The sequence below is a fragment of the Lepisosteus oculatus genome, chromosome 2 (genome assembly GCF_040954835.1).
Source record: "Lepisosteus oculatus isolate fLepOcu1 chromosome 2, fLepOcu1.hap2, whole genome shotgun sequence".
Lineage (NCBI taxonomy): Eukaryota > Metazoa > Chordata > Actinopteri > Semionotiformes > Lepisosteidae > Lepisosteus > Lepisosteus oculatus.
This window is the reverse complement of record NC_090697.1, coordinates 12,350,440-12,375,335: the sequence shown is the minus strand read 5'-3', so window position 1 is coordinate 12,375,335 and position 24,896 is coordinate 12,350,440. Positions and strand designations below refer to the sequence as shown.

The following is a 24,896-nucleotide window of genomic DNA, read 5'->3' as shown; positions in this document are numbered from 1 at the left end:
TGTACATGTTTAACAGGACCCAGTAACCACAGCTGTTCCTCCATAACAACATCACATGAGGCTGATTCCTTCATTTTAGCTTTTCAGCCTGGTCCATCATAATAACAACAGGACATTGTTAGTTAGTTAGTACTAACATTGTTAGTAAAGCCTTGTGCTGTATCTTAAAGCAACCTGCACGAATGAAGCTGACCCTATCATCTATGCCATTCCAATCTAAAGCTACAATACAAAGGCACTGTAAAATCACATACAGTATTTGTCTCCCGTTTCACATCTCAAGACTGTATCGGACATGTCGGATAAGATAGGAATAAGTTAATATGGCAGACAAAAAGCAGGCTTATCGTGTAACATCATGAAGAAACCTCAAAAAACATTATTTCTCTTCGGCCAAGTTCAACAAAGAAAGATCCAGAGTCAATTCCCTGAAGAAACCTGCTTTGCTTTAGAATTACAATGTCCGAGGGGTTCAAGGGGTACAAAGTGAGAATACTCTGGCCAAGAAGCAGCTGCTGCCTAAGGACAGTCATTTAATGTGCTCAAGTCTCCAAAATCAAAGGGTCAGCAAGGAAGCCGAGAAGGATTTAAATATTAACAGTCAGCTGCCCTTTCACGTGAAAAAAAATTAGGTGAATGGTGAATATTGCTAGCAGCTTTCCTTAATGCTGAATGAGTGCAGTGTACCATGAAACTGAACATATAAGGGCTTTGTAGAGAACAGCCCACACAGTGTTTAGAGGGAACCACTTCCTCGTAGCTCAGTCCTGCTGTGGTGGCTGAAGTCATGCTCCAGGAGGAGTGGGGGAGAGTTTTATCAGCTTTTCAGCAAGACTGGATCACAGAGCGACCGCCAGTGTTACACAATGCTAAGAGCAGGCTCAGCCTGGAGCAAAGCAGTAGCAAACTGAACGCACATAAAGGGAAAACGAAATACAGAAAAGTTTAAATAATTCGAAAGCGCCTTGATCCGACTTCCGTCAATTCAAATCAGTTGAAGTTTTTCCTCAAAGGCTTACAGGAAAAAAAACCCAACATGTAGATGAACTAGGGAAATGCAAGTATGAATTAGCTCTCAGTTTCTCTAAACTGGAAAGCCAGACCGAAAATGGAGATGTCTGCTATAAACCTTGAACTGCCTTTCATGAGCTGTGCCTACACTAATGCACTACTGTGTGTATTCTCAAAACCTGAATTCAGCACACTTAATTAATATTTTGCAGTGCTAGAATTCTGTTTTTGTAAGAACTGGAAAATGCTGAAAGCATAGGAGAAAGGACAGAGCTCATGATTTAACTCCACCAAGTGTTGATATCACTATATTGATGCTTTATAAATCACTAGCCTTCAACAACATACAGTCGCTTAATTGTTTCAAATCAGTGATAAAAATACAGTGCAATATTTTTAAACATTTGTTTGGCACAAGTTAAGAGACAGTGTCCATTAACAAACACATTTCAAAGATACCTAAAATTCATAAATGGGAAATCAATAGTTTGAACTTCATGACATTATGTGGACTAAGTTAAATTTAATTTATAGAAATTCCTTAAAGTCTAAAATGTTTCCTATGATGGATAGCAAAACCAACAGTTAGGTAAGCTCTCAAAAATGGTCAACTCTAAATAAAAAAAACAACAAAAGACAGTCTCCTTTTTATTACCTCCTGGTGTTAAAGCTTTCTGAATCAGTGTCTGGTGGTGTTTAATAGGAAACATTTTAGACTTTAAGGAATTTCTATAAATTAAATTTAACTTAGTTATTACACTATCTACATCATCAAAGTATTCTAAAATAACACACAGACTCAAAAAGACAGCTTTAATGCTAATTGCAGAAAAACTGGCAAAACTATCAAGTAATTAAAATAAATTACAGCTGACTTTCTTCTTTTTGGAAAAATAAAGAACTTGAGCTGATGCGTGGTCCATAAGGGTGAAAAGAACAAGAAGGTACATTTTGTGGGATTTAAAAGCTGTATCGGTGTTTTGACTGGTAAAAGTGAGGGACTCGGCAGCCACTCAACGAAAAAAACGTAATTCATGTGCTGTGTACCAGCAAAGGCTAGTACACTGCGTTGAAACAAAACATTCTCAACGTTTCTTTCGTTGATCGGAACGGTAACCAATCTGAAAGCCAGCACTGGTCGCCTTCATTCTTATTCAGTCCTCCCACGCAGAGCATCTGACAAAAAGAACATAATTCTTCTACTATTTCAACCAATGAATGCGACACTTGACTCTCCATCCAGCCACATTCTGCGGGCAGTCTGTAAACACTCTCAATGAGGCTTACTCCTCAACAGCACATTTCCATAAAAACCCGAAACGTAAAATGCCAACATAGATTTATTTTTGAAGTCAATAAAAAGAATCAGTGTTCTTAATAAAAAGACAACAATGGCCGTCAGTATTCAGCTGAATTCAAGTATTGCCTCGAACCACAGCAATGCCTTTTCTATATCCAGTAGAGACAACGAGGTTCCAGTGTCGACACAATGTAGAGTCAAGTAAGTTGATTGTGTTTTAAGAACTGCCATATGGCCCCATACTAGGGCAAAACAAATGTGTTTCCAGTTATACGACTGCAGTTTTTTTTCAACTGTGGAAACTGCTGAAACATTTTCAACGGTGAAGTGTCCCTTAAACCTTATCCGTCCACCCATTTCCTAAACAATTTATCCAACACGGGGTTGTGGGAGAGCCGGAGCCTATCCCAGCAAACGATGAGCGCAAGGCAGGGCACTGGATGGGATGCCAGTCCGTCTCACTGCACACAGAGACACAGACACAGACTCACACTTGCTCCGGGGCTAGTTTTCCCAGAAGTTAATTAACCTGCCAGTGTGTCTTGGAGAAGAAAAAGGAGGAATACAAATGGAGAACATACAGACTCCACACAGATAGCACCCCAGCACTCAAACCCAGGGCCCCAGCGCTGCATGGCATTAATGTTAACCACTGCAGACTGTGACCCTTAACTTTTTGTATCAGAATAATTTATAAAGGCTTCAAATGTCTTAATTTACGGAGTATTTCATTTTGTTACAGAGAAAATGTATTTCTGTCCAGAAAGCAACTTTCCAGATCCATCTGTGAATCCATACTGGATCTGGATTAACAGAGTGATGTCTGTTTAAACTCCTGCTGTACACACCCACTGGGATGGCAATTTCAAACAGGACAGCTATAAAAATAGTTCAGTGGAAAAAGAAGCAAAACGCATCAAGCTATTTTTATTTTTATTTTCCGAAATGCCCATGCAAACAGAAAAAGGAATTAATGTGAAACATGCAAGATGAAAAAAATAAAAAGCTCTTAAATGCCCTTGATGACTATGCGATTCATAATTTCAAGTTAAAAACAAGCCCCAGAACCTTAACTGACCTTAATACTGTATTTACTGTATCCTCAGCTCTTAAGGACATTGGTCTTTAGAATGTGCTATGAGAAAAAAAAGCTTTTATGAGTTCTGGAAGTGCTGGAGCTGTAATGAAATATTTTAAATGAAATTAAAGACATTTGATGTTGAAGAAGTGAACATTTCTCTCCTCTTTAATTTTTTTCTATAGCTGGAGGCAGTGTTTCCCAACTTTTTACCATGGGTTCCTTAAATGATCCCGGTTTTTGATCCAAACCAAAACATAATAATTTATCTTAATATCTTCATCTTACATTGTAATTAAAATCCTCACATCCTGAGGATTTACTCATTTACTGATTGTGAGAATTATTCACTCTGCAAAATCAAAATATCTTTTCCTTTTTTATAGTTAGGAGAAATGGAAAAAGAGCCTGGGATGTTAGCTAAGACCAGGAAAAGGATCCCACCCCAGGGAAAAGTGGACATACATATAATATGGGACATTCACACCTAAAGGCTTTGGATACCTTATCATTTAAAAATAATCAGGTGTTTAACAGCATGTCTCCTCTTGGTGAAGTAAAAAAAGGGTTGGGTATTTGTTTTTAATTGAAATGAGCACTATATTTCTTCTAAAATGTTATGCTAAGATACAATGAAGCACTGCGTTTACTACAAAAAGTTGAACAAGCTGAAGCCAAACCTCCAGCCAAAATGACCTCACCTTCAAAACACTTTGAATAACGAAGCCAAGCTATACAGTACAACATTTTCAATCTTTAAGGAAATAAATCATGCAAAGTGAATGTTTTCTCTACTTAAGAGACTGAGAACAGAAGTATTTACCCATCTTTCTATATACATTTAGTATAGGCTAGCTGATTTGCAATATAAGCCTTATAAACTTGGAAGTAGTTCTGGAAGCCAAGATCTCAAATGAAAGTAGTTCAAGGACTGCATTTGAACAGCCATGTCCTAAATAATGTGAGTTTGGTTTTTCAGTGGAAACGCATCATGCCATGATCAAAGGAGCTGATGCTCATCGGTTTGGAGAGGGTGACAAAACCATTTCTAAACAGCTGAGGCTCTATCGATCCATTGTCATACAGACAGACTACAAATGGAAAATAAATATCCAGCACCACTGTGAATCTAACCAGGACCAGTTACTCTACTAAGTAAGCAACACAGAAAATAATCCAGGAAAAACTGAGAGTAATATCTGCAGGTGTCTTTTACTGTAGCTAAATCAGTGCCCATGCCTCAGACATCAGGAAAAGATAGAGTGGGAATGGTTTACATGGAAGGATAGGCACAAAGAAACCACTGCTCTCTAAAAAGAACACTGCCTCCCGTCTCAAGCTTGTCATAGACCACCTGGACAATCAACAAGACTACGAGTGGAATATTCTCTGGACAGAAGAGTCAAACAATTTTATGTGCTGAAAATCAAACACTGCCTTCCAATAGAAGAACCTCATCTTGACTATCAGGTATGGTGTGGGAAGATCATGGTTTGGGGCTGCTTTGCTGTGTCAGGGACAGGATGGCTTGACATCATTGGCATAACTATGAATTCGGCATTGTAGGAGTAAATTCTGGAGGAAAATGTCAGTCCAGGCCTTTGTGAAGCAGAGTTGAAAGTGGGTCATAGAGCAAGACAATGTTCCTAAACAACCAGGAACACAACAGAACAGCTGAAGGAGAAATAAATCCACACTTTGGACTAGCCAGGGCAAAAGTCCAGGCTCCATCAAAATGTTACCACAAGAGGTTCAGCAAACTGTTCATGTAAGTAAAAGACACCAACTTGAAGCAGTGGTGTAAGAAAAAAAAGAGGCCAAAATTTCTAAAAGTCAAAATTACAGACAAACAGTTACAAGAAAATGTCTAGTTGATGGTTCCCCAAGGGTCATGAAATCTAATCACGTTTTAGGTATAAAATATATAAGTACTGTTAATCTAGGAGGTTCACAACATTTTTCTCAGAAAGCTAAACATTACCAACATTTATTTTTTCAGTCAGTCATTATGCTCATAAATGTGGGCACATTTAAAACTTTCCAAACCCCTAAACCGTATGTGGACTTTACAGTCATAGTCAGGAGGAGTAGTCAAGTACATAGTCAAGATGATCAAAAGAAGGTCTAAGGGCCAAAAAAAGGACAGCTGCAAAAGACTGCCCTACTTTTATATCCAAATATTCTTTCATTGGTCCAAAATCAAAGATGAGCTGCGAGTTCATAACAGAAGTCTTAAAAGTCACAGGTGACCACTCAGCATGCTGGCGAGTTATCTAAAGAAACGAAAAGATGTTTTCGTGTTCTTGCAAATTACGAGGAGCTCAAAAGTTTGTCCTTTGACACAGGAAGATTACAGCAGCTTTGCCACGACAGTTAAATACATGCAATTAAACTGTTAACTGAACAATTTTTATGGCATTCGAGGTATTCAAATAAAAGAAAACTCATTATTCTGTGCTATATTATTCCTTTAATAATCCCATTGCCCTGGGGAAAATGAACAACGCAGTTGTAAGCATTAACAGTAGATTGCAGCTACTCTGGACTACATTTTAACATTCAGACATGTAACACCCCTTTAATATGATGTCAAAATCGGGAATTGTTCACAATTATAAAACCTTTTCATAATTTTCAAAGGGCGTGAAATTATTTGCGCGCCTGTGATTCCACGCTAATGTACTATGTAGTTAATGTGGGGAGGTCAAAGGTTTATAGACAGAAAAAAAAAATATTTCCAAATCCAGAAATCATTTTTCCTTTTCAATTTCATCCTCTTTCAATCCACAAAAATACACGCCTTATTAATTCAAGGAAGTTAAGATTTAAGGAGGCTTTGTAAGAAAGGATGGCACTCCTTCCTTTTTGCACATCTTACCGCTGCCGAGACAGAGGAACTTCTCCCTAAGTCATGGCCGTTCGAGCGCTGCATCGCATGGGGGCGCGTGCAAACAGTCCCAGCAGCTGTCTGCCTTCCACGCTCCGACAATGAGAACCATACCGGCTGGGCGGTCTGACTGCACAGCTCATCCCGAAGTTCCACCACGCAGCTCGGCGCTGAAGTGCTCTCGGTTCTGGGGATGACTCACCCTCCCCCCGTCACAAACAAGCGCCAGGAGGATACCGGCTTCAGGGGTGGCTCTGAGCACTTGTTTAGCAAGCCCTTTGCAAACCCGCATGACATCACCTCAGGGAGAAAGCTTGCCTAGGAAGGATGTAGGCAGGGGCTCGGCAAGGCACAGGAGAGGCCAGATAAAACAAAGGACAACAGGGGGCCATGGACCTTGAAGGACAGTGCAGTGTAGTGTAGTATAAATACTCCTGGACACCAAGATCAATGCAGATCTCCCCCCTGTTAGCACAGAAAAGAGTCCATGATGACTGGCAGAGATATCTTAAACCAAAAACGGATGAGAACCAGAGCTGATATATACTCTAAATTAAAGGAATCGCTCGCCATAATAAACCTTTTAAATGGCACTATCTTAAAACACTGTGTTTAAAAAAAAGAATTAGGAAAAAGGAAAGTTCATTTCCTGTGCATAAGGGAGAGTACTGTAAATGTGTATCAAATTAATCAGAAAATGCTACATTCACATCAGCTTTCCAATTTTAGATTTAGGAACAGAGTCAAGCTGTACGATAAAATAAGTCTTGTAAAATATTTTAAAATTCATGAACCTAATTGGGAATAAAAAACTTAAAATAAATCTGATGAAATTACAGTTTTCATTTTCTAAACATGTTAATAGTTTTATTCATAGTGATGGGCTCATGAAAAGTGGAGCTGTTGAGTGAAACAAAGCCCCAGGTAGTATAGGTGTCCAAATCTGAAACATTTTTTCTGCCCTTTCTCCACCTAATTAAATCCCCAATGCACAATACTCCCATGATTGCTAACTGCGTCACCTGATTGAACCCCCTTGACAAAAACCTGCTACAGGAAAACTCCACATGTGTTTAAAATTTTAAATCCTTTACACAGAACTGACGTCTTCCCTTTATCATTAACTGATAAAGTGCAGTACTTTGGGCAAAGGTACAACAGTAGGGCCCTACACAGGATTTAAACTAGTCCAGTACAAGCCCACTGCAGCTTTACAAGGAGAAAAGTAGACCGGTCGAACAGTCAAAGCCTTATTCAGGAAAGACCATTAATATACAGCTGGCATTGCTTTTGTATGCCTGACTGCTTCTTGGCTGCGTTTCTTCTCTCACCCTGTCTCATGCTGATCGGAAGGTCAAACTGTTTTTCAGCCCATTTGTGCAGACTGAGCACTGCTCTCCACTGCAGAGTCAGACTCAGGTCTCAGGATAATCAGCTGGTCAGCAGCAACTTTATCACGTGCCAGGGTTTGGGAACCCTGGCAAATCATTTTAACACTGAAGGACTGAAAGCAGCACTTAAAAAAAGGGTTAGAAGAAAATACAGGGACAACTCTCCTTAGCGTGACCAACACAACAAAGTTTAACAGAGACTTTCCCGTTAGTGATGAAACTATACATGGATCATTTCTTGTTCATTTATCAATAAAACTCCTCATTCAAGGGCAAGAAAGTTAAAACGTATTTTAAAAAAAGCGTTATGCCGTGTTTAAAAGTAGTCTTCTATAGCTTATCAGGATTACGAATAAAGGAAATCGCACAAATATGCTTCACAAAAGCTTTTATCTCGACACGTAATTGCGACTAAATTACAATAATTGTACCAATTAAACTAATCCTGAATGAACAGTATGTCATCTTAATGTTTCAGTGCTTTGAAGAGTCTTTCTAATTAGCTAAAATTGCTCTTCGGTATTAATTTCAAATGTCATTAGTTAAAAGTTTTAACAGTTTGAGGATCCTTTTCAAAACCCACGTTTGAGCAATTCACTGAGAGCTAATTGTTCTCTCAAGAATGAAAGAAGAAGTGGAGAGCCTAACAGAAGCCATTGTCAGATGAATCTTTCAATATTCATTCTTACTGCAATGAGTGCAACAGAAATATAGGTGATCGTCACAGCTCTAGCAGTTTAAAATAAAGGAAGTCCAAGATCCATCTTTTTGGCCTACTGCTACAAAAGGATAATATTTTAATCATTTATAACATGCAGCAAAACCTTGGAATCCTAAATGTTTTTTACTGCATTCAAGCTATTCAGATAAAAGTAAAAATTAATTATTCTGTTGTATACTATTCCATTCATGATTCCATTGCATAGGCTAAAATGAACAACAATCTTGTGAGGATCCGCAGTTGAATGCAGCATCTCAAAAGAGACTAAAATATCCTGACAAGTCAATCGCAGCCTCTCAGCTCCTATGTTTTGAGCTATAATATCTTTTCATTTCATGTTTTAATTAGTTAGACTTCCCCTTGCTCGATATCTTTAACAGTTCAAATTAATGTAATGCCCCCAGTGCTCTGCTAAGAAACAACATTTAAAGTGGTTTGACCTGGAGGAGTGATTTTCTTTTTAAACAAAGGCAAAATAGGGACAACACTTATCTCTAAACAGCTCATTAAACGAGCCATGTAAGGAAACATCTACTAGAATAGGGAAAACTCATATACAGTATGTTTAACAGAACACTATTTGAATAACTAAATCTATTTTGCATTTTAACTTAATGTATTTTTAAGCAAATATTTGGTTGTACATTTATTTTTGTATGTTTGTCAAGCTGCTCACTTCAAAGCAAGATCGTTTTGCATAGTTTCAAATCACTATATCATTACATAGCACAGTTTACATCTCATTACATCTTGAAGGACTGTGGGTACTTTAGTTGTACAGACTGTGTTACCATAGGCTTGCATACAGATTTTAATGATTTTATTATTAATTTAACCAATGGTAGTATGCATTTACCAATTACTAAGAAATCCTTTTGTCTTCCTATTTTTTTTTAACTGAACAGAAACATCCTTGCGATTATTATTCTTTCAGCATGAAACAGTTTATATCTCAGTTCTATAGGGGAAATCAAGTTTTCTTCTCACTGCAAACACTGCCTATTTACAGAAATAGCCCCAACTCTGCGCATTTAGAGTGAGCAGATACTCATTAGAAGTATTTACATTTTTGAAACACAAACACAAAACCCTATTAATCAAGAGTAAAGGCACATTTGTCGTGACCTGGGCAGTCTTTGGAAGTTTACTCTCACGTAGAGATCAGCTTTTCACTTTAGCACAGCAATCGTAGTTTCACATTATTATAGCGTTCAGTGTTTTACTTTAGCGTAGCGTTCAGCTTTTCATTACAGCTCAGATATCGGTTTGTTACAGCGACGTGTTCCCTCATAGCTACTAAGACACACTCACTCGAAAATATGTGCCTGCATCTTCCTCAGATCAGAGAGTGACAAACCCCTGCTCAAATCTTGCAACATTAAAGCCCTGCTAATAAGCACTTGTTAGGACAAGGGGGAGATCAAACACACTTAAGTGTGAAGCACAAGCTCCGGATAATTAATCATAGACCTTCCACATTGGAACAGACACAGAAAACTGTTTTGTTTTCCCTGTTATTTGCAGTTCTGGAAATTCAGAATATGTTGTAGTTCACACTCTTTCCACTACCAGCCCTATTCCTTTCATAGAAGCGACGGCTTTAAAAATGTTGTTTAACAGTTAATCGCCACAAAGCCTGATGTTATTAACAGATTATACACATACTGCAGAAGATTAAGTGACTGGGATGGCCTGAATTTTATATAATCTGTGTAACTCTTTGTAAAGCTGAGGAAAAGGCGTCAACTAAATCTGACATAGTAGCCAATATGTTGTTACTTAACTGGATTTTAAAACAATATTACTCCAAGAAATGTGTGATTTGTGAAATATATATACATATACTGTACAAGAAATTTAAGTACTGTACTTTGCACCAAGGTACTACAGCAGTGCCCTACTATACAGTTAATATAGAGCCTTGTGTTTTGAGAGGCTTAGCAATCAAACTCAACTCTTGCTCTCATAAAACTAAGAACCCAAGGCTGAAACAGAACATAAATAAAACTGGAATGATTTCCCCCACCCCCGCACAAACATACAATGTGATTTATCACGCTCTTGCTACTAAATCATCACTGCTGAAACATTTTTCCCCTCGTGATGGGAATCAGGTTTGATAACTGCGAAAAACTGAACAACTCTCCCTGAAATAAAAAAAGAACTTTCTACTACATGAAACACCCTAAGATAACAGAGATCATCCAAAAGACAATGCAATGTGTAAACCTCTAAAATAATTATCCCAAAAGTGAGGATGTTTCTCTTCCAATTGAGAGGTGGCTACAGTATATTCACACGTGTACAGTACAAATACACAATTCTCTCATCTGAGGGCGTTAGAAAACAGAATGCATTGAACCAATTACTTTCAGAATCTGTACTCGGAAGCAAAATATCCCAGGTCAATAAGATATATTTGAAAAGCCTTGAGTGCGTTCTAGGAGAAGGTTAAAGATCAGCAAGCTGGGTAAAACCTGAAACGATGCACTGAGTCATTCTGCTAAAATGGCTTGGTACAGCACGCATTTTCTGAACACTGCAAAAAGTTTCCGAGCTGTGACTAATGACTCTGGTTTAATTGCTATGCAGGTAAGAACACTCACTTGTGGTTTTAATGTTTTTTTACATTTGTATCTCGTCGAAAAAAAAGCCTGACATATAGCTGCCATGTTCTATTTTAAATAACATACTATACAACAGTATGAGCAGAAGCGTGACTTAACTTACTCATCTGAAATTCCTATATCATAGGCTGCACTGCCCCCTGCTGGTCCCAAGATTCATTTACAATTTTTACTTAAAATAATTCAAATAGTGTCTGGGGTTATAATATTGTCATGCTGCATGCAATATTTGTATGATTAAATGCAATAAGGTCAATCATACTGTCAGCAATCTTCCTATGGTAAATTAAAGACTAATCTGAGAAGACTGAGCTATTTAGCTCACAGCACTCTAATGGCCAGTGTGTCTTGATCAATGAGTGCTACTCTGCCACCTGCTGGACAATATCCTGCATTCAAATGAGCTGTTGCCAAACGGGTAAAAAGCAGCAAAAACATTTCATTACATCCAGCACAGGCACAGATCTTTTCTGTCTTTCTGGGTAATAAGATTGTGTAATAAACTGAATATGGCGAGAAAATGAAATCATTATTTATGCTGGCTAAGGGTCAACAATATTAAAAGAAAACCACAGGGTTAGTCTAACACTCACAAGAGAATATAGAATCTGATTATACGTTAGTTTGTTCAGCTTCCCATTTTCCACAACTAACAGGCACCGAGAACCACTCACAACTAGCAGACATTAAACATGAAGATCGAGAAGAAAGTAGGGAAAACAAAAAATAATAAAAGGCCAAAACAATTGTACATCGGTAAAAAAAAGGTTCAATTCATACTGTACGCCATATAAGTGGGGGTTTGGACCTGCCTTTCATAGATTGTCTTCAGTGTGGCTTGGTCTGGGATGCCCTCAGTCTCTTCCAGGAACAAGATGAGCCAAGATGTTCTGTATGGCCACTGCTCTGTCAGGTTTATCCACGAAGCCAGTCTGTCCCAATTAAAGGTGATTTGATTGGCTCGCAACAGTCTTCCTGCAAAACAAGATCTGTTTGTCACACCTGGTCTTTAGCAATCCTGCTGGGCTGTCAAGCTGTTGTTTTAATACTGTTTACTCATATGAACTCCTGATCCATGACGGAAGTATAAATGAAGATGCTCTATTACCCTATGTTAAGGAGTTGGGACATACTTATGTTTTTGCAGTTACCTGTAACTGAAACAATATTCAGCAGCCTCCTCATGGTCTGTGGGCTGATATCACTGAACCAGTCTTCAGTAACGAGCAGTTTAGTAAGATCAAAAGACATCTGGCGAGTTATTGTTCTCTGCATCTGTCTCCGCCGGTAAGTGTCCTACAGGAGGTAAAGACATACAGTACCATGTAGTTGTGACATCAGTTGACTGAACCATTGCTTATTTCTGGACATTCACTGACCTTTCCTGTCAATTTTTTAACAAGCGTGCCTGAGTGAAAAAAAACGATCGAGGCTCCTGAGAGTTCTATTTCCCTTCTAAATTTGATTGATATTGCTTGTAAGGTAGTGTAAAATGATGTTTATAAAAATCGCATTTTACAATCAAACACGGGGCATACGCAATTCTAGCAGGAAGGGAGAAATGATTTAATCCACAGCCGTGTAGAGCACTGATCATTTCTGTCAAGGGGTTAAGATTCCACCGCAACAAGACAGCAGCATATCCAGTGGCCTGCAAAGGACAGTTAAGCCATTAATGACTTCCATCTTAACAAATAAGCCTGCCAGTGGTTTCAAACAAAAGGACCGCCGTCTACAAGGTCTCAGAAAGACACCGAACACAGACTTCTGCTTCTGTAAAGGTAACACTTTTAACAGTGAGGAGAGAAAAACTGAAAGGGCAGTTTCCGTCTTTTGCTCGATAAAACCTTTTCAGTTGGTCTGGGATGGGGACTACATAGCATCTCATTCATCTCTTCAAGGAATCCAGGGTACCATATTGAAAATGTTTATTTGAATGTGGCTTGAATGTGGAAAGTTTTTTTAGAATCAATCTTAATTGAACTGAAACTGCATTTCAGTAACTACAATCAATGCACATGATGTACAGTAACGTTGTTATCTGTTGCATAACTACCGCCAGAAGTCAGAGTGACAAGAGAAAGGTCTTGTTCAGTGGTTGAGGTTATTTCCCACATATCTTTAGGATAAATAATGCTTCAGTCATTTTTAAACAATTAAGTACTGGCTGATCTCAACATAAGCTCCAACAGTGAATACAGCAGTACAAAAATGTACTTAATGTAGTTCCAGCTGCCAGAACACATTGGAATTGCATTACAAAGTTCCTGTTAAAGGGCCCATTATCCGTAAATCTCGCAATTTTATGCCAAAATCCATTTATGCATACTCTGTACTGGATTCGGAACACTGTACTGTGAGAGCATTGTCTGAACAATTACCCACTCAAGACACTGGGTTCCATTCAGTTCTGCAAAAACAGAACTGCCCTGCCGTTTCTTCAAAGTTTAGAAATCTGAGTGATGAGGGTGCAATCCAGGGAGCGCTCAGTATACAAAGTGTTCAGCACAGACGAATTTTTACAAATTAATAGAAATCTAATGAAGTACAATCAACCAAAATCTCTACTGGTCATTCTCGAGGTCAAAGGAGCTTGACAACATTAAGGCGTGTCCATCGTGTTTTTCATCGTTTCCTTCTTAGTCTACTTACTCTGAGCTGCAAAGATCAAATTTAGAGGTAAAATTGGGATATTGGGTACCAAATATGAGGTGCAAATATTATATAACATGCTGCTAATGAAACTAAAGGAGCATAAGAAGCAAAGCTGTGCATGGATGAGACCCATTCATGCTACTGTCATTTTATAAGTTCATACTATTACATCCAAACTGAGTGCCATGCAATGACAGGGGAGTTTTTTTTATAAACATTTATCTCCATACCTGTTTAGATGCACAAGAAAAGTCAACCAAGCTCCCTGGCTCAATGCAGCTAAGTACACAAAGTAAATCTCTCAAATCAACTGAAAACTTAATTTTTCCCCAATGGAAATACTACATCATCCAACAAGCATCTGCTGGGTCATGCTCTTTTTTTTTCTCCATTCTTGAAAGTACAGATATGCTTTGGATAGATTTACAATCCTACAGTTAAGACACAGAATGAAACAATATAATTACAGTATGCTAATCGGAAAAATATGGTGCTCAGAAAATGCTGTAAACAAGTATTCTTCTTGAAAAACAGCAAATTAAGCAAAAGAAAACAAAGAAAGGCATCCAAAAATTGCAAAATAAACTGGGTACATGTCAACAAACACAAACAGAATTTGTGGGAGAAAGGCAGAATTAGTTCATCTCCTGCAATGCACTCTTGGATTCCAGAATTCTGTCACAAAAGCCTTGCAGCTAGACCCTGTTATTAAGCTTAGAATTGTATCTGCTCTGCTGCAGAAGGAATGATAAACAGCCATTAAGTCAAGGAGATGCACATTATCACCCTCTCCCCTGGCACATTTTGGTCTCACTACCCATGTATGCGCTACTCATATACCAGCCTAAAGCTATCTCCAGTTATCAACCTGTTTCTAATTTTCCTTTTCTCTACACGTTTTCTTGGAAAGAATATCATCAGCTGCATCGTCAAACATATTGCCAAACACAAGAATGCCTTTAACCTGCACCACAGCAGTAACAGTGCAAGAGGAAACTGGCACTGATCTGCTCCTTAGTGTTGACAATGGCACTGCCTCAGACCTAGTCCTTTTGGATGCAACAGCAGTCTTTGATGCCACACTTTAATTGTCCCAGATCACCTGGACTATCTCAGCAGAAGGTCGGCTACATGTGCCAGAATTCATGTGTCCAGAAACCCTACTTTTTCTGGACACCTGCAATCAGTTTTTTTGTAAGACGAAGGTCTAAAAGGAGCCAAGTTTTTTTGTGGTATGCAGAAGCTTTTTGTGATATGCTTTTTTTTATCCTGACAACAGTTTAGCTTCACTGAAACCTAACTCAGGAGCTCAAGAGCAGGTACTGTTTGAGAGGTCTGTAAGCTCGAGAAAGTTCAATCCGGAATGGATTCAAGTCTTTCATCGCATGCTTTCCCTAAACCTTGACCTTTATTATGATGCCACCATGCCATTTAAAGACAATGAAGTATTTTTATAAACTCAACGCAACGTAATGTGTGGGTGTTTCTTTATTAGCCCTATACAATTTTTTGCATTAGGAATTCGTCTTTTCGCATACCCCAGCTTACTCTCCATGAGGGAGAGAGAAGCTTAGGGTCAGAGCGCAGGATCAGCCATTGTACAGCGCCCCTGGAGCAGTTGGGATTAAGGGCCTTGCTCAGGGACCCAACGGAGTAGGATTCCTCTGCCGGCCGCGGGATTTGAACCGGCAACCTTCCAGTCACAAGCGCAGATCCTTAGCCACAGAGCCACCACTCCGCCCGCACCTGAAGAAGGCTCCACGGCCGAAACGTTGTGTTTTTTCTTCTTTTTTTCAGCATGGAATAAACCTATTACTTGTTCCTTTGCAGCCTACGCATGCTGACACAGCTACCCACCTGAACTACTTTTGTTTAACACCTTACATGGCACTGAGTGAGCCTTAGAGAGGAAACTAAAACACTGAAACACTATGTTTATATGCCACAGAAAGCAGAAAAACAAGAACGAGTTTTCAAGATATGTTTGACAGTTCAATGCAGCCTACCCTTCGGTTTAATGCAGTTTTGCTGCCAAGCTTGGTGAGCTCCCCGAGACTATGCTGGGAAAGTTTCCTGTCAGCCTCTTCATGCCAACCTTAAGAGAACAGAAAACACAACAACAAAAAAAGAACAGTTACACTTCGGTTTGCCTGTTAACAAAATGATTGGTGTCATAAATTACATGCATCTAGGCTCAAAATGAATACATTCTGATTATGTTTGGAGAATTGGGAATTATCCCACCAGAACCTGAAAAGCTCTGCAAAATTTTAAAGGGCATTAGAAATGACTAGCGGATTTTCTGCATCTTTGAGCCTGCAGTTACTCCTAGTAATACTTCTGGACAATGTGAAGTGATGTTACTTTACTTCCAGGCATGCTCATGGTACTTTCACACCATTATCATCTCAACATTATATCCAAACACCCAAACTATGCATCCGCTTACACATCTATCATCATATACAGAAGCTTTAGATTAAGTCACACACATCATCATCAAGCAATCTTTTTGGTTTTTTTGGCAACAGTATTGACGGTTAGAAGCAGCACTGGAAGGACTGTTTCCTGCAGTGGAGCTGCATGATATATTGCACTGTTGCTTCATACCAAACACAAAAAAGGAGCACTAACACAGTGTGGCAGAGATTAATGGCTACAATAGCACTGTTTTTCACACCCCCATGGACAAGTATTAGGATTTGGCAGGGGAGGGAGACTGACCCCACGCATTCAAATAAGTCCTGCCCGGAGCACAATGCAAGAGCATTCAAATGTAATGAACTCTGAATCCTGCTAGAGGGCGCACCTTCCGAGTTTGCAAGATCCCCATTGGTTGGTGCAGCCGCGCAGAGTTTCCTGGCGTTGCTGAGCCCGCGGCTATTCAGGAAGACAGGCAGGTGGACGATGTTGCGCATGTAGTCATGGCCGTTGATATTCGAGTCGCGCAATACGCTATTGAGGTTCTGGTTGATGGCTTTGATGATAATGTGAGGGTCGCTGGCAAAAATTGCGATAAACGGACCTTTCGAGAACAACACTCTTACCTGGGGGGAAAGGAAATATGGGAAAAGTAATCGGTGTATAATAGTCACACGATTCCTGGGCCCCTCACAAGCTTTTTAACATATACGATCTGAGCAACAAAATATCACTCAAAATTATAGAAATATGTGCTGTACCTATATTATTATATTCTGTAAAAAGGTAAAGGTATAATTTTGACCAAAAAAAAAATCACAAACCATGCTCTCTCTGTGTAAGAAATCTGTTACTATCCCCATCCCAAAAACTGCCAGGCCACGTGGGCTTAGTAACTACAGGCCAGTGGCTCTCCCTGTGAAAAGTCTGGAGAGAACATTGAAGCGACACACTGTAAAGGACACACGGGACCTGACTGAGCCCCCGTTTTGCTTACAGAGAAAAAAGGAGAGTAAAAGATGCAATAGTCACTCTGTTAAACACGGACTGTTGGCACCAACTATGGCCAAGCAAAGTCCATCCATCTGACTTCTAATTGCTTTACCCAATACAGTGTAAAGGAGAAGCTGGAGCCTATCCAGGCAAGCAAGTTGGGGTACACGCTGGATGGACACCCAGTCCATCACAGGACACACACACTCACACCAGGGCCAATTTTGCTGGAAGCCAGTTAACCTGCCAATATGCCTTTCGACTGCGAGAGGAAGGCAAAGCACCTGGAGGTAACCCACATGGACACAGGGAGAACATACTAACCCCTTGCAGATAACAACCCAAGAACTGAACCCAGGGCTCCCGCACTGTGAGGCAGCAATGCTAACCACTGTCGCCTCTGTGCCACGCTCAGGAAAAGTTGTGTGAATTTGATGTATTTTTCTTTTACTTTTAACACACTTCTACCATTCTTACTGGTACATTAACTCTCAAACTAAAAGTTAAATGAAACAGCAACCTTATTAGATGGATGTGAGGGTTTTTAACAAACAGGTGTCAACGGGTCTAAGTGTGGAAAAGATGAGCTGATGTATGCTGGCCTTCTGCTGGACTCTGAGCTGTGTCTTGTCCCCTGTACTGTTTGAGCTATGAAAGGATATATAAAAAGGTAGCCATCCTTCAACCCACTGTAATAAGTGGTACGTCTGTGGAGGTTGTTGATGATACGTTTTTGAGACCGGTAACAGATAAATGGGACAAATGTTGTGAGAACCAATAAAGAACCAAAAAGGGCCAACGATGATTTTTTCTCTAATCAAGCTTAGCTGCTTTAAGGTGGACAGAAATATCTTAACACTTTTCTACAAATAATGTATTGGAAGTATCTTAACATTCTGTCTTATCTGGAAGTTTGATAACACCAGGACTGCAAACTGTAATAGGTTTGGGAAAATTGAGGTAGTAAATTTTGGAGGTAAATCAAATTAACCTAAATGCTGTCTACAAACACAGGGTTCTGAAGAAGGCCAGCAGTATTATGGAGTACATAGCACACATCCTCTGCAATTTGACTAAATCAATGTAAAGGCATTACTTTATTTCCTCAAATTCTGCTGTCTGGAACTATTAGTTAGTGATGGTTGTGTTCATTGTATTTTTGTGTCAGGCTCTGCCACAAAACAAATTTCCCCTGGGCATAATGAAGCTTAAATTGAACATGGAAAGGTTTAAAAAAAGACATTTGATACATAAGGATTAACAACCCTGACTGCTGTGTGGCAACTGCAATTTTCATCATTAGGGCTTTCCAAAATCCAAATACATACCAGTAAGTGCCACTATTTTATAAGGAACAAACAGGGCTTTATAAGGTACAAACAGGGCTTTATAAACTGTCAATAGCTCTCTTTAACAGACTAGCTTTTATATTACATTAGCAATAAAGTAATAATTGTTTGCCTATCTTTTAAGTGTTAGTATCATTTGAATAGTTCTTGAATTAAAGTTATGCTGATATTGTAAAATGTTTAGTTTTAATTTAATTTTAATTAATTTAATTAATCTCATAATTTTAAATAAAAATAATTTTATACGCTTACTGAAAACAAAAACTCTTCTCATGACCTCCAATAAAGTCATTCAGGCAGAATATCTAATTAGTGTAAGGAAGGTTACAAATTCAAGGATATCATTTTCCAAAATAATTACATTTGGCTAAAAGAAATTCTATTACTCCCAATGGAGATGGAATTTTAACTCCTTCCAGTTTTACAGTCCCACCAGAATTCACTTAAGTAGGATATAAGTTTATATCAGCCATCAAAACAAGCAAGAAACAGATCTATTTAAATCTTCTGATAGGCCTTCTGATCTGCCTTCGCTCGGCAGCCACCCGAGAAGTCAAAATCATCATCTCTCTCCCCGATTTTACCAAGCACACTGATATGTTTATTTCCCAGTTAACTTTTTCTAGATCTTTATTTTCTACAATAATATGGCACTGCAGCAGTTGTTGACGAATAAGGTCATTTTTGTACCAGGAATCAAAAAGGAAAAGAGCACACTGAAGCTTTTTGCTGAAAACGCATTTATCCCACAATTGTTATTTCATGAAAAACATCTCTCTGCATTTATTTTTAGTGCTTCTAATTATTCATTCCAAAAGAGTAAAATAAAACATATTACTTTGGATGTTTAATTGCTGTTATTGTTAAATTGTGTTAAATTGTTGGATGTTTGATTCTTTGTTATGCCTTTGCTAATTTGGCAGCCTCCTGACCTGTAACTTGGCAAATATTGCACATTTGGAAGAGTACATGTGTTGAATATTTTCAAAACCTGTTTTGAATATCCTGTTTTTTAACAAGGCTTTTCTGCCTGGTCTAGAACTGTCTGCCTTTTTAGAACTGTTCCTTAATTAAACTACCATCTGAAAGCAGCCAAACAGTTGGGCAGTAGTGACGATGGAGATGTACAGTACTTACAGTGTCGAGCATCTGTAGGACTTTATCCTGTTCACAGGCATCCAGCCCATCAATGATGACAACCAGTCTTGTCTGATTCTGAGTGAAGCCATCAATTGTCTTTGCCATTTTGGCCATCATCTCCACTTCACATTTTAATACCTTTTTAAACAACAAAACAACACTGGGTGTCAAACTGCAAGTCTGCGGTAACTCAAAGAGCTAACCTGTGAAGATGGACCATCAGTTAACAGGTCACAGGATGTGGATTTCTAAAAACAACAATACAGGCATGCAAGAGGAACAACAGAAATAAAATCAACTGCTTGTAATGCCCCCAGGGGCAGGGTCGTCAAAGGGCGGTAGTTTTCCCAGATAGTACTGCACTGCTTAGACATCTTTGCCCATACCAAGATGGCTGTAGAGAGCTGTCAGCCATGAAATGGAGGCTGCCAGGAAGCAGTAGAGCAGAAAATAGCTGTGTGTTCTTCCCCAGCCTATGTAAGCAGACTGCCGAACATGCAAGGAGAGAGTGGAGAGAGAAAGAATGGCTACCAGGTGGCACTAAACTCTGTATAAGACTGCAACCAGGAGAAACCATGCTCTGTGTGAGTTACTACCACTGATGTATGATACTTCAAGGTCCACAATAATTATTTGTTATTGTAAGCATCTTAGCTGCCGGACTTGGTAGGACTGAAAATACAATTAGCAAAGAGTTCAAAAAAGAGGTAGGCTTTAATTTAGTTATTTTGCTTTGATGGAAGTTGGTGTATTTCCCCATGGATGTAAATAAAGAATGTAAAAACAGTTTGCAATAGGGTGCTGGCCAGGAACCTGCCTATTTCAAGAGTCCTTTTGTGGCCCACCCCTTGTTGCATCACACATTTAAGCTAAGGAACCCTAAAAAGCCTCCAAAAATCAAAACTTGACAGAAGCCTCTAGCATATTATTTATTGTATACATATTATGGGCTACAGGTATGCCAGTGGATGTTGGTGTATACTTTAAAGCTTCAATGACCTTCATAAAGCCTTCACTCTTGAGCTTGTGCATCTTGTTGGCAGCGCTATGCAGGCGCTTCCTCTGGGAGTTGAGCACAGAGTCCAGCACTTGCCACCAAGTTCGGCAGTTGAGGACGAGGGCCAGGCTGATGACACAGGCCATGGAGATTAGCACGGCGTTCACCGTCATGTTCTTCACGTCCACTTTGAAAATGGCCAGCAGCGTGAACCCCGCGATCAGGCAGCCCAGGATGAACAGGAAGATGACAAACGAAGGCACACAACACGTCTTCTTCCACTTCTTTTTCCCTGAAAAGATAAAAAGAGGCTTAATTTTCCAATAATGTCTAACAGTGTCTAGCTGCCTAATACGTCTATATCTTCCTTCAGACAAAAAGAAGGTAACAGCCCTAGATTTTATTTGATTAATTTATTGGTTATATAATAAACCTGGCAAAATATAATTAAGAAAAAAAAAATTCAATTTGTTAATTGACTAATTTATGTTGTCATTTACTTGAAAAGCAGCGTAGGTAGTACACTACAATCAGAATTGAAAACAGCTCCCTTGTTTCTAAACCTTTACTCGCAGAGGAAATCACTTAATATTCATCTGACACTGCATTGTCATTAACATCAGAAGCTCACATTTGTTAATGCGAGAAACACATGAGCAAAGTTTCTCTCGCTCTCGTTCCACTTTTTTCTTGGGAAAAAAAATATATAAAAGCACAAAAATTAGAAAACAGTTTTCAAAACGCATTATAAAACAGAAGCAGTCCCTCACAGAATCACACTTCTCATTCCTACCCTGTGTGTCTTCTGTTTTGAAGACCCTAAACAACCTGGTTGCTAGAAAGCCAAACTCCCTTTCGCAGGCATCAGAGAGGGTCGCTATCATCTCGGCCATGGATGTCTCCCCACCCACACTGGACAGCCTGCTGTAATCTGTAAACAAAAACCTACGACACAAAACAAGTTAAAGATCAATTTAACATATACAATGAACTACAGATATATTGCCTAAGCTTTGATAAATGAGGCTTAGGTCACTGGCAAACTTAGCTGCTGTCGCCTTTTACCAAATCGATGGCAGTAAAAAGGTAAAGTACCTCCGATGAGGTTTCACCTCATACGTCAGCTATCAATATTAACAAAACAAGGCCTGCAGGGCTCGGCGGAAACGTGTGGCACGCATGAGACCTTCGTCAATAGTAGCACACTACCGCGGTGACAAAAAGCAACCTGTATAATTTTGTATCACAGCAGTGGAGCTTAAAATGAGTTTATAGTGGAGTTTAAATGATGTTATAGAACCTATAAAAAAGGAGAGGAGAGAAAGGAAGAGGAGAGGAGAGGAAGCCATTTGATCCATCTCACCAGCTGGGTAGTTAGTAGCTAATTGATCCAAAGATGTACTCCAGCCATTTTCTGAAGAAGGCCAGCTTACTGGCTTCAACAACAATGGCTGGGTGGCTTGTTCCCTACTCCCAGCTTTGTCTTTACAAGGAAGCCCGATTTACAAGAAATTACAAATGCTGAAGAAAAAGAGAAGAAAGACCCGCTCTCTGCGGCGGGTGTGGAGTCTTACCTGACTGGCAGCGCCCGGGTCGTCTGCTCAGGCAGCTCCGGGGGGTTCACAAACATCAGCTTGAGAAGCAGCTCCAGGTACCCGATGTGTCTGGCTAACCTGGTGCTGAGAACCCAAGCCCAGTTCCAGCTCTCCCCCTCCCTGCGCCCCCCAAAGTACACCACCACTGCAAAAGAAACGCAGCAAAGACACGAAGGAGTAGGTCAGTTCTTGCAGGTACGGTAACCAAGTTGGAATCCACAAGAGTCATGAAATTCAGAAACTTGAAAATCAACCACATCAAAAAACAAAATCACCAGGAGTCCTGGCATACACAGCCATGTGTATTTCACTGCTAAAAAAAATCCCTACATTTAAACAAACAAAAAGAGCTTTTGGGTTGCCATCTGGTTGCAAACAAACATGGATCAAGTCACAGCGTCTCTGCCTGTAAAACGTCGCCCTCTTGTGTCTTCATGGAGAATGACATCCTCCTACAGCAGTGCACAAAATGTTCTTGCCGTTTTAAAAAACCTTTTTGAGCTCATATTCCTCTCAATTTTAAAGACCTGAATAATACAACATTCAAATTCTGCTGAATAATTCTAGGTCATTCCTTTAACTTGGGAAAAAACTCAAATGTAGCTTTTTTTTTTAAAGACTGCGGTGGGAAAAAACATTCATAGAGATTTAGTGATAAACTAAAAGGTATTAAATTACTAATAAGCTTAGTACAAATAAGCCAACTATCTGTACATTGTACTGACACCTGCACAGCACAGAGGAACTGAGGCATCTCTCTTAGGTTCTACACATTCATAATACAAAGCCAAATACACTGATAGCAAAATTATTATATGACCGACCTTATCCTGGCAAACAGCGCTCTTACCGAAAAATATGTACAGGACCGCCAGCAGGCTGAGCCCGACAGCAATGCCCAGTTTGGGGTCAACGGCAAACCCCAGGAGCAGACCCACGGCGCCACACAGCAGCAGAGTGAGGAAAACCACCAGCCAGGAGAACTGGAACAGAGGCTCGATCTGCTGCCCTGCAAACGTCTTCATCTCATCTGCACCCAGCCGAGAAAACAACACGTCAGACAAGCCGCTGGGCCTCCAGTTACTTAGTAAGTACATTGCACATTGCTATTTACTGCAGTAAAACTGATTTCTTCTTTACATAGCTTAATTATTTCATTCAGTGCTTTACATCTCAGGATAACTAGCGTGCAGTCCCCTGCACTGTAATTTTCCCCACTTTCGTCCAACAAATTTCCAGTCCCGTGTAAATATTGAAATCTTAACATTAAGCTCCTCTGCAAAGGGTGTTTTACCAGATGCTCTTCCCTGAGAGACATAATGAATTTGTGCACAGACGTCCTACCTAGATAAGGTTAACCAGACGGAACTAAGTATAACATCCGATTGCAAATGTGAATTATTAGTTTAACAAAAGTGCAATCGCAAATCTTGTTGTACCATCATGACTGGCTGTAACCGCCAAATCCAGTAATATCTGAACTGAGGAATTAATAGGGAACGTGTAAAGCTGCATCTCCCAGATCAGCAGAGTAACAGAGCAAAGCCTTAGAAGATCTGATGAATGACACAGTACACAAAGGGTCGGGTGAGCACCATGCACCAGAACAGACTTTACCTTCCAGCTTCTTGAGTAGGAATGACTTCCCACTCCCCCACTGAGCATACAGGCCCACGCAGATAGGCGGCTGCATGGTGGGCTCACTCAGGATGTCCGCCAGCGCGCTGCTGTACAGGTCGTAGCCCAGCATGTCGCCATCTGACTCCGTGGGAGACAGATGCCCTGAGAAGACGCAAAAAACACCAACTTGTTTTCCAGCTCGTGAAAGAGGTACATGACAATCAGTCTCAGGCTCGTCCTGGGTTCTGATTTCCCAATATCCGTTTTTTCCCCGAGTTTAGATAATACTTTATTAATCCTGTAGGGAAACTGAACCGTTTCCTGACGGTTCAAGTTGTTTTTTCCTGTAAATAGTTGTATGTTATCTGAAATTAACTCAAGTCAAGATTTCCTATAATTAATAACAGCAATGTTGAGCCAACAGAATGACAGTATGAAAGGTGAAATGTAAACATTACTGTGAAAGGCCATACTATCTACTTACGTGCTCCAAAAATCTGAGTTAAGATGCTCTTCTGGTGGCTGCAGTCAATGTTGTAAGGGGTTTCTCCAGCTTTGTTGGGGCGGTACAGTAGACGTCCATCTTTGGGGTTTCTCAGAAGAAGTTCGGCCAGCTTCCTGCTTCTTCCCCGAATTGCAATGTGAAGAGGTGTATCTCCTTTCTGTCAGGAAAAACAGACAATGGATTTCATTTCTTGGCTTTAACAAAGTACCCTGCTATCATGTAAATATCTCTCTATATGACAGTGTGATTTACAAAGTCTAAAAAAGACTAAATTAATGAAGATGCTGATTGTCTTTTATTATCTGTCCTCCTATTATTTGGCTCTGCTAGATTACACCAGGCTAATTCTCTGTATGAACATCACTCAAACCTACAAGTGTGACGACGGCACGATATTGTTCAACTGTGATTATTCTGTGGGTATTAATCTTTCGTTGAATCTCTCCGTTACCGCTGGGTCATTGTTCCACACAGAGAGTGTAATGGCACATCACCACACCTTATCTACAGCAGACACTTTGGCTCCTTTATCCAGGAGCAGCTCCACAATCTCAATGTTTCTCATCTTCGTGGCCTTGATAAGAGGGGTCTCTCCATCCTGCCAAG

General features: G+C 39.7%; 1 protein-coding gene across 11 annotated transcripts in view; it reads right to left on the bottom strand.

The window, feature by feature from the left end:
• kidins220b (kinase D-interacting substrate 220b) overlaps window positions 1–24,896 on the bottom strand; it is a 69,119-nt gene that overhangs the window by 23,227 nt on the left and 20,996 nt on the right. For all 11 annotated transcript variants that reach the window (XM_015354382.2, XM_015354429.2, XM_015354437.2 and 8 more), the window contains exons 11-22: window positions 24,790–24,888; window positions 24,270–24,447; window positions 23,783–23,947; window positions 23,016–23,195; window positions 22,145–22,310; window positions 21,364–21,515; window positions 20,573–20,862; window positions 19,571–19,711; window positions 16,480–16,717; window positions 15,677–15,765; window positions 12,167–12,311; window positions 11,828–11,990 (exon numbers count right to left, since the gene is read on the bottom strand). In XM_015354382.2, the coding sequence (XP_015209868.1) occupies window positions 11,828–11,990; window positions 12,167–12,311; window positions 15,677–15,765; window positions 16,480–16,717; window positions 19,571–19,711; window positions 20,573–20,862; window positions 21,364–21,515; window positions 22,145–22,310; window positions 23,016–23,195; window positions 23,783–23,947; window positions 24,270–24,447; window positions 24,790–24,888 (2,006 nt within the window). The remainder of the gene's footprint in view (window positions 1–11,827; window positions 11,991–12,166; window positions 12,312–15,676; window positions 15,766–16,479; window positions 16,718–19,570; window positions 19,712–20,572; window positions 20,863–21,363; window positions 21,516–22,144; window positions 22,311–23,015; window positions 23,196–23,782; window positions 23,948–24,269; window positions 24,448–24,789; window positions 24,889–24,896) is intronic.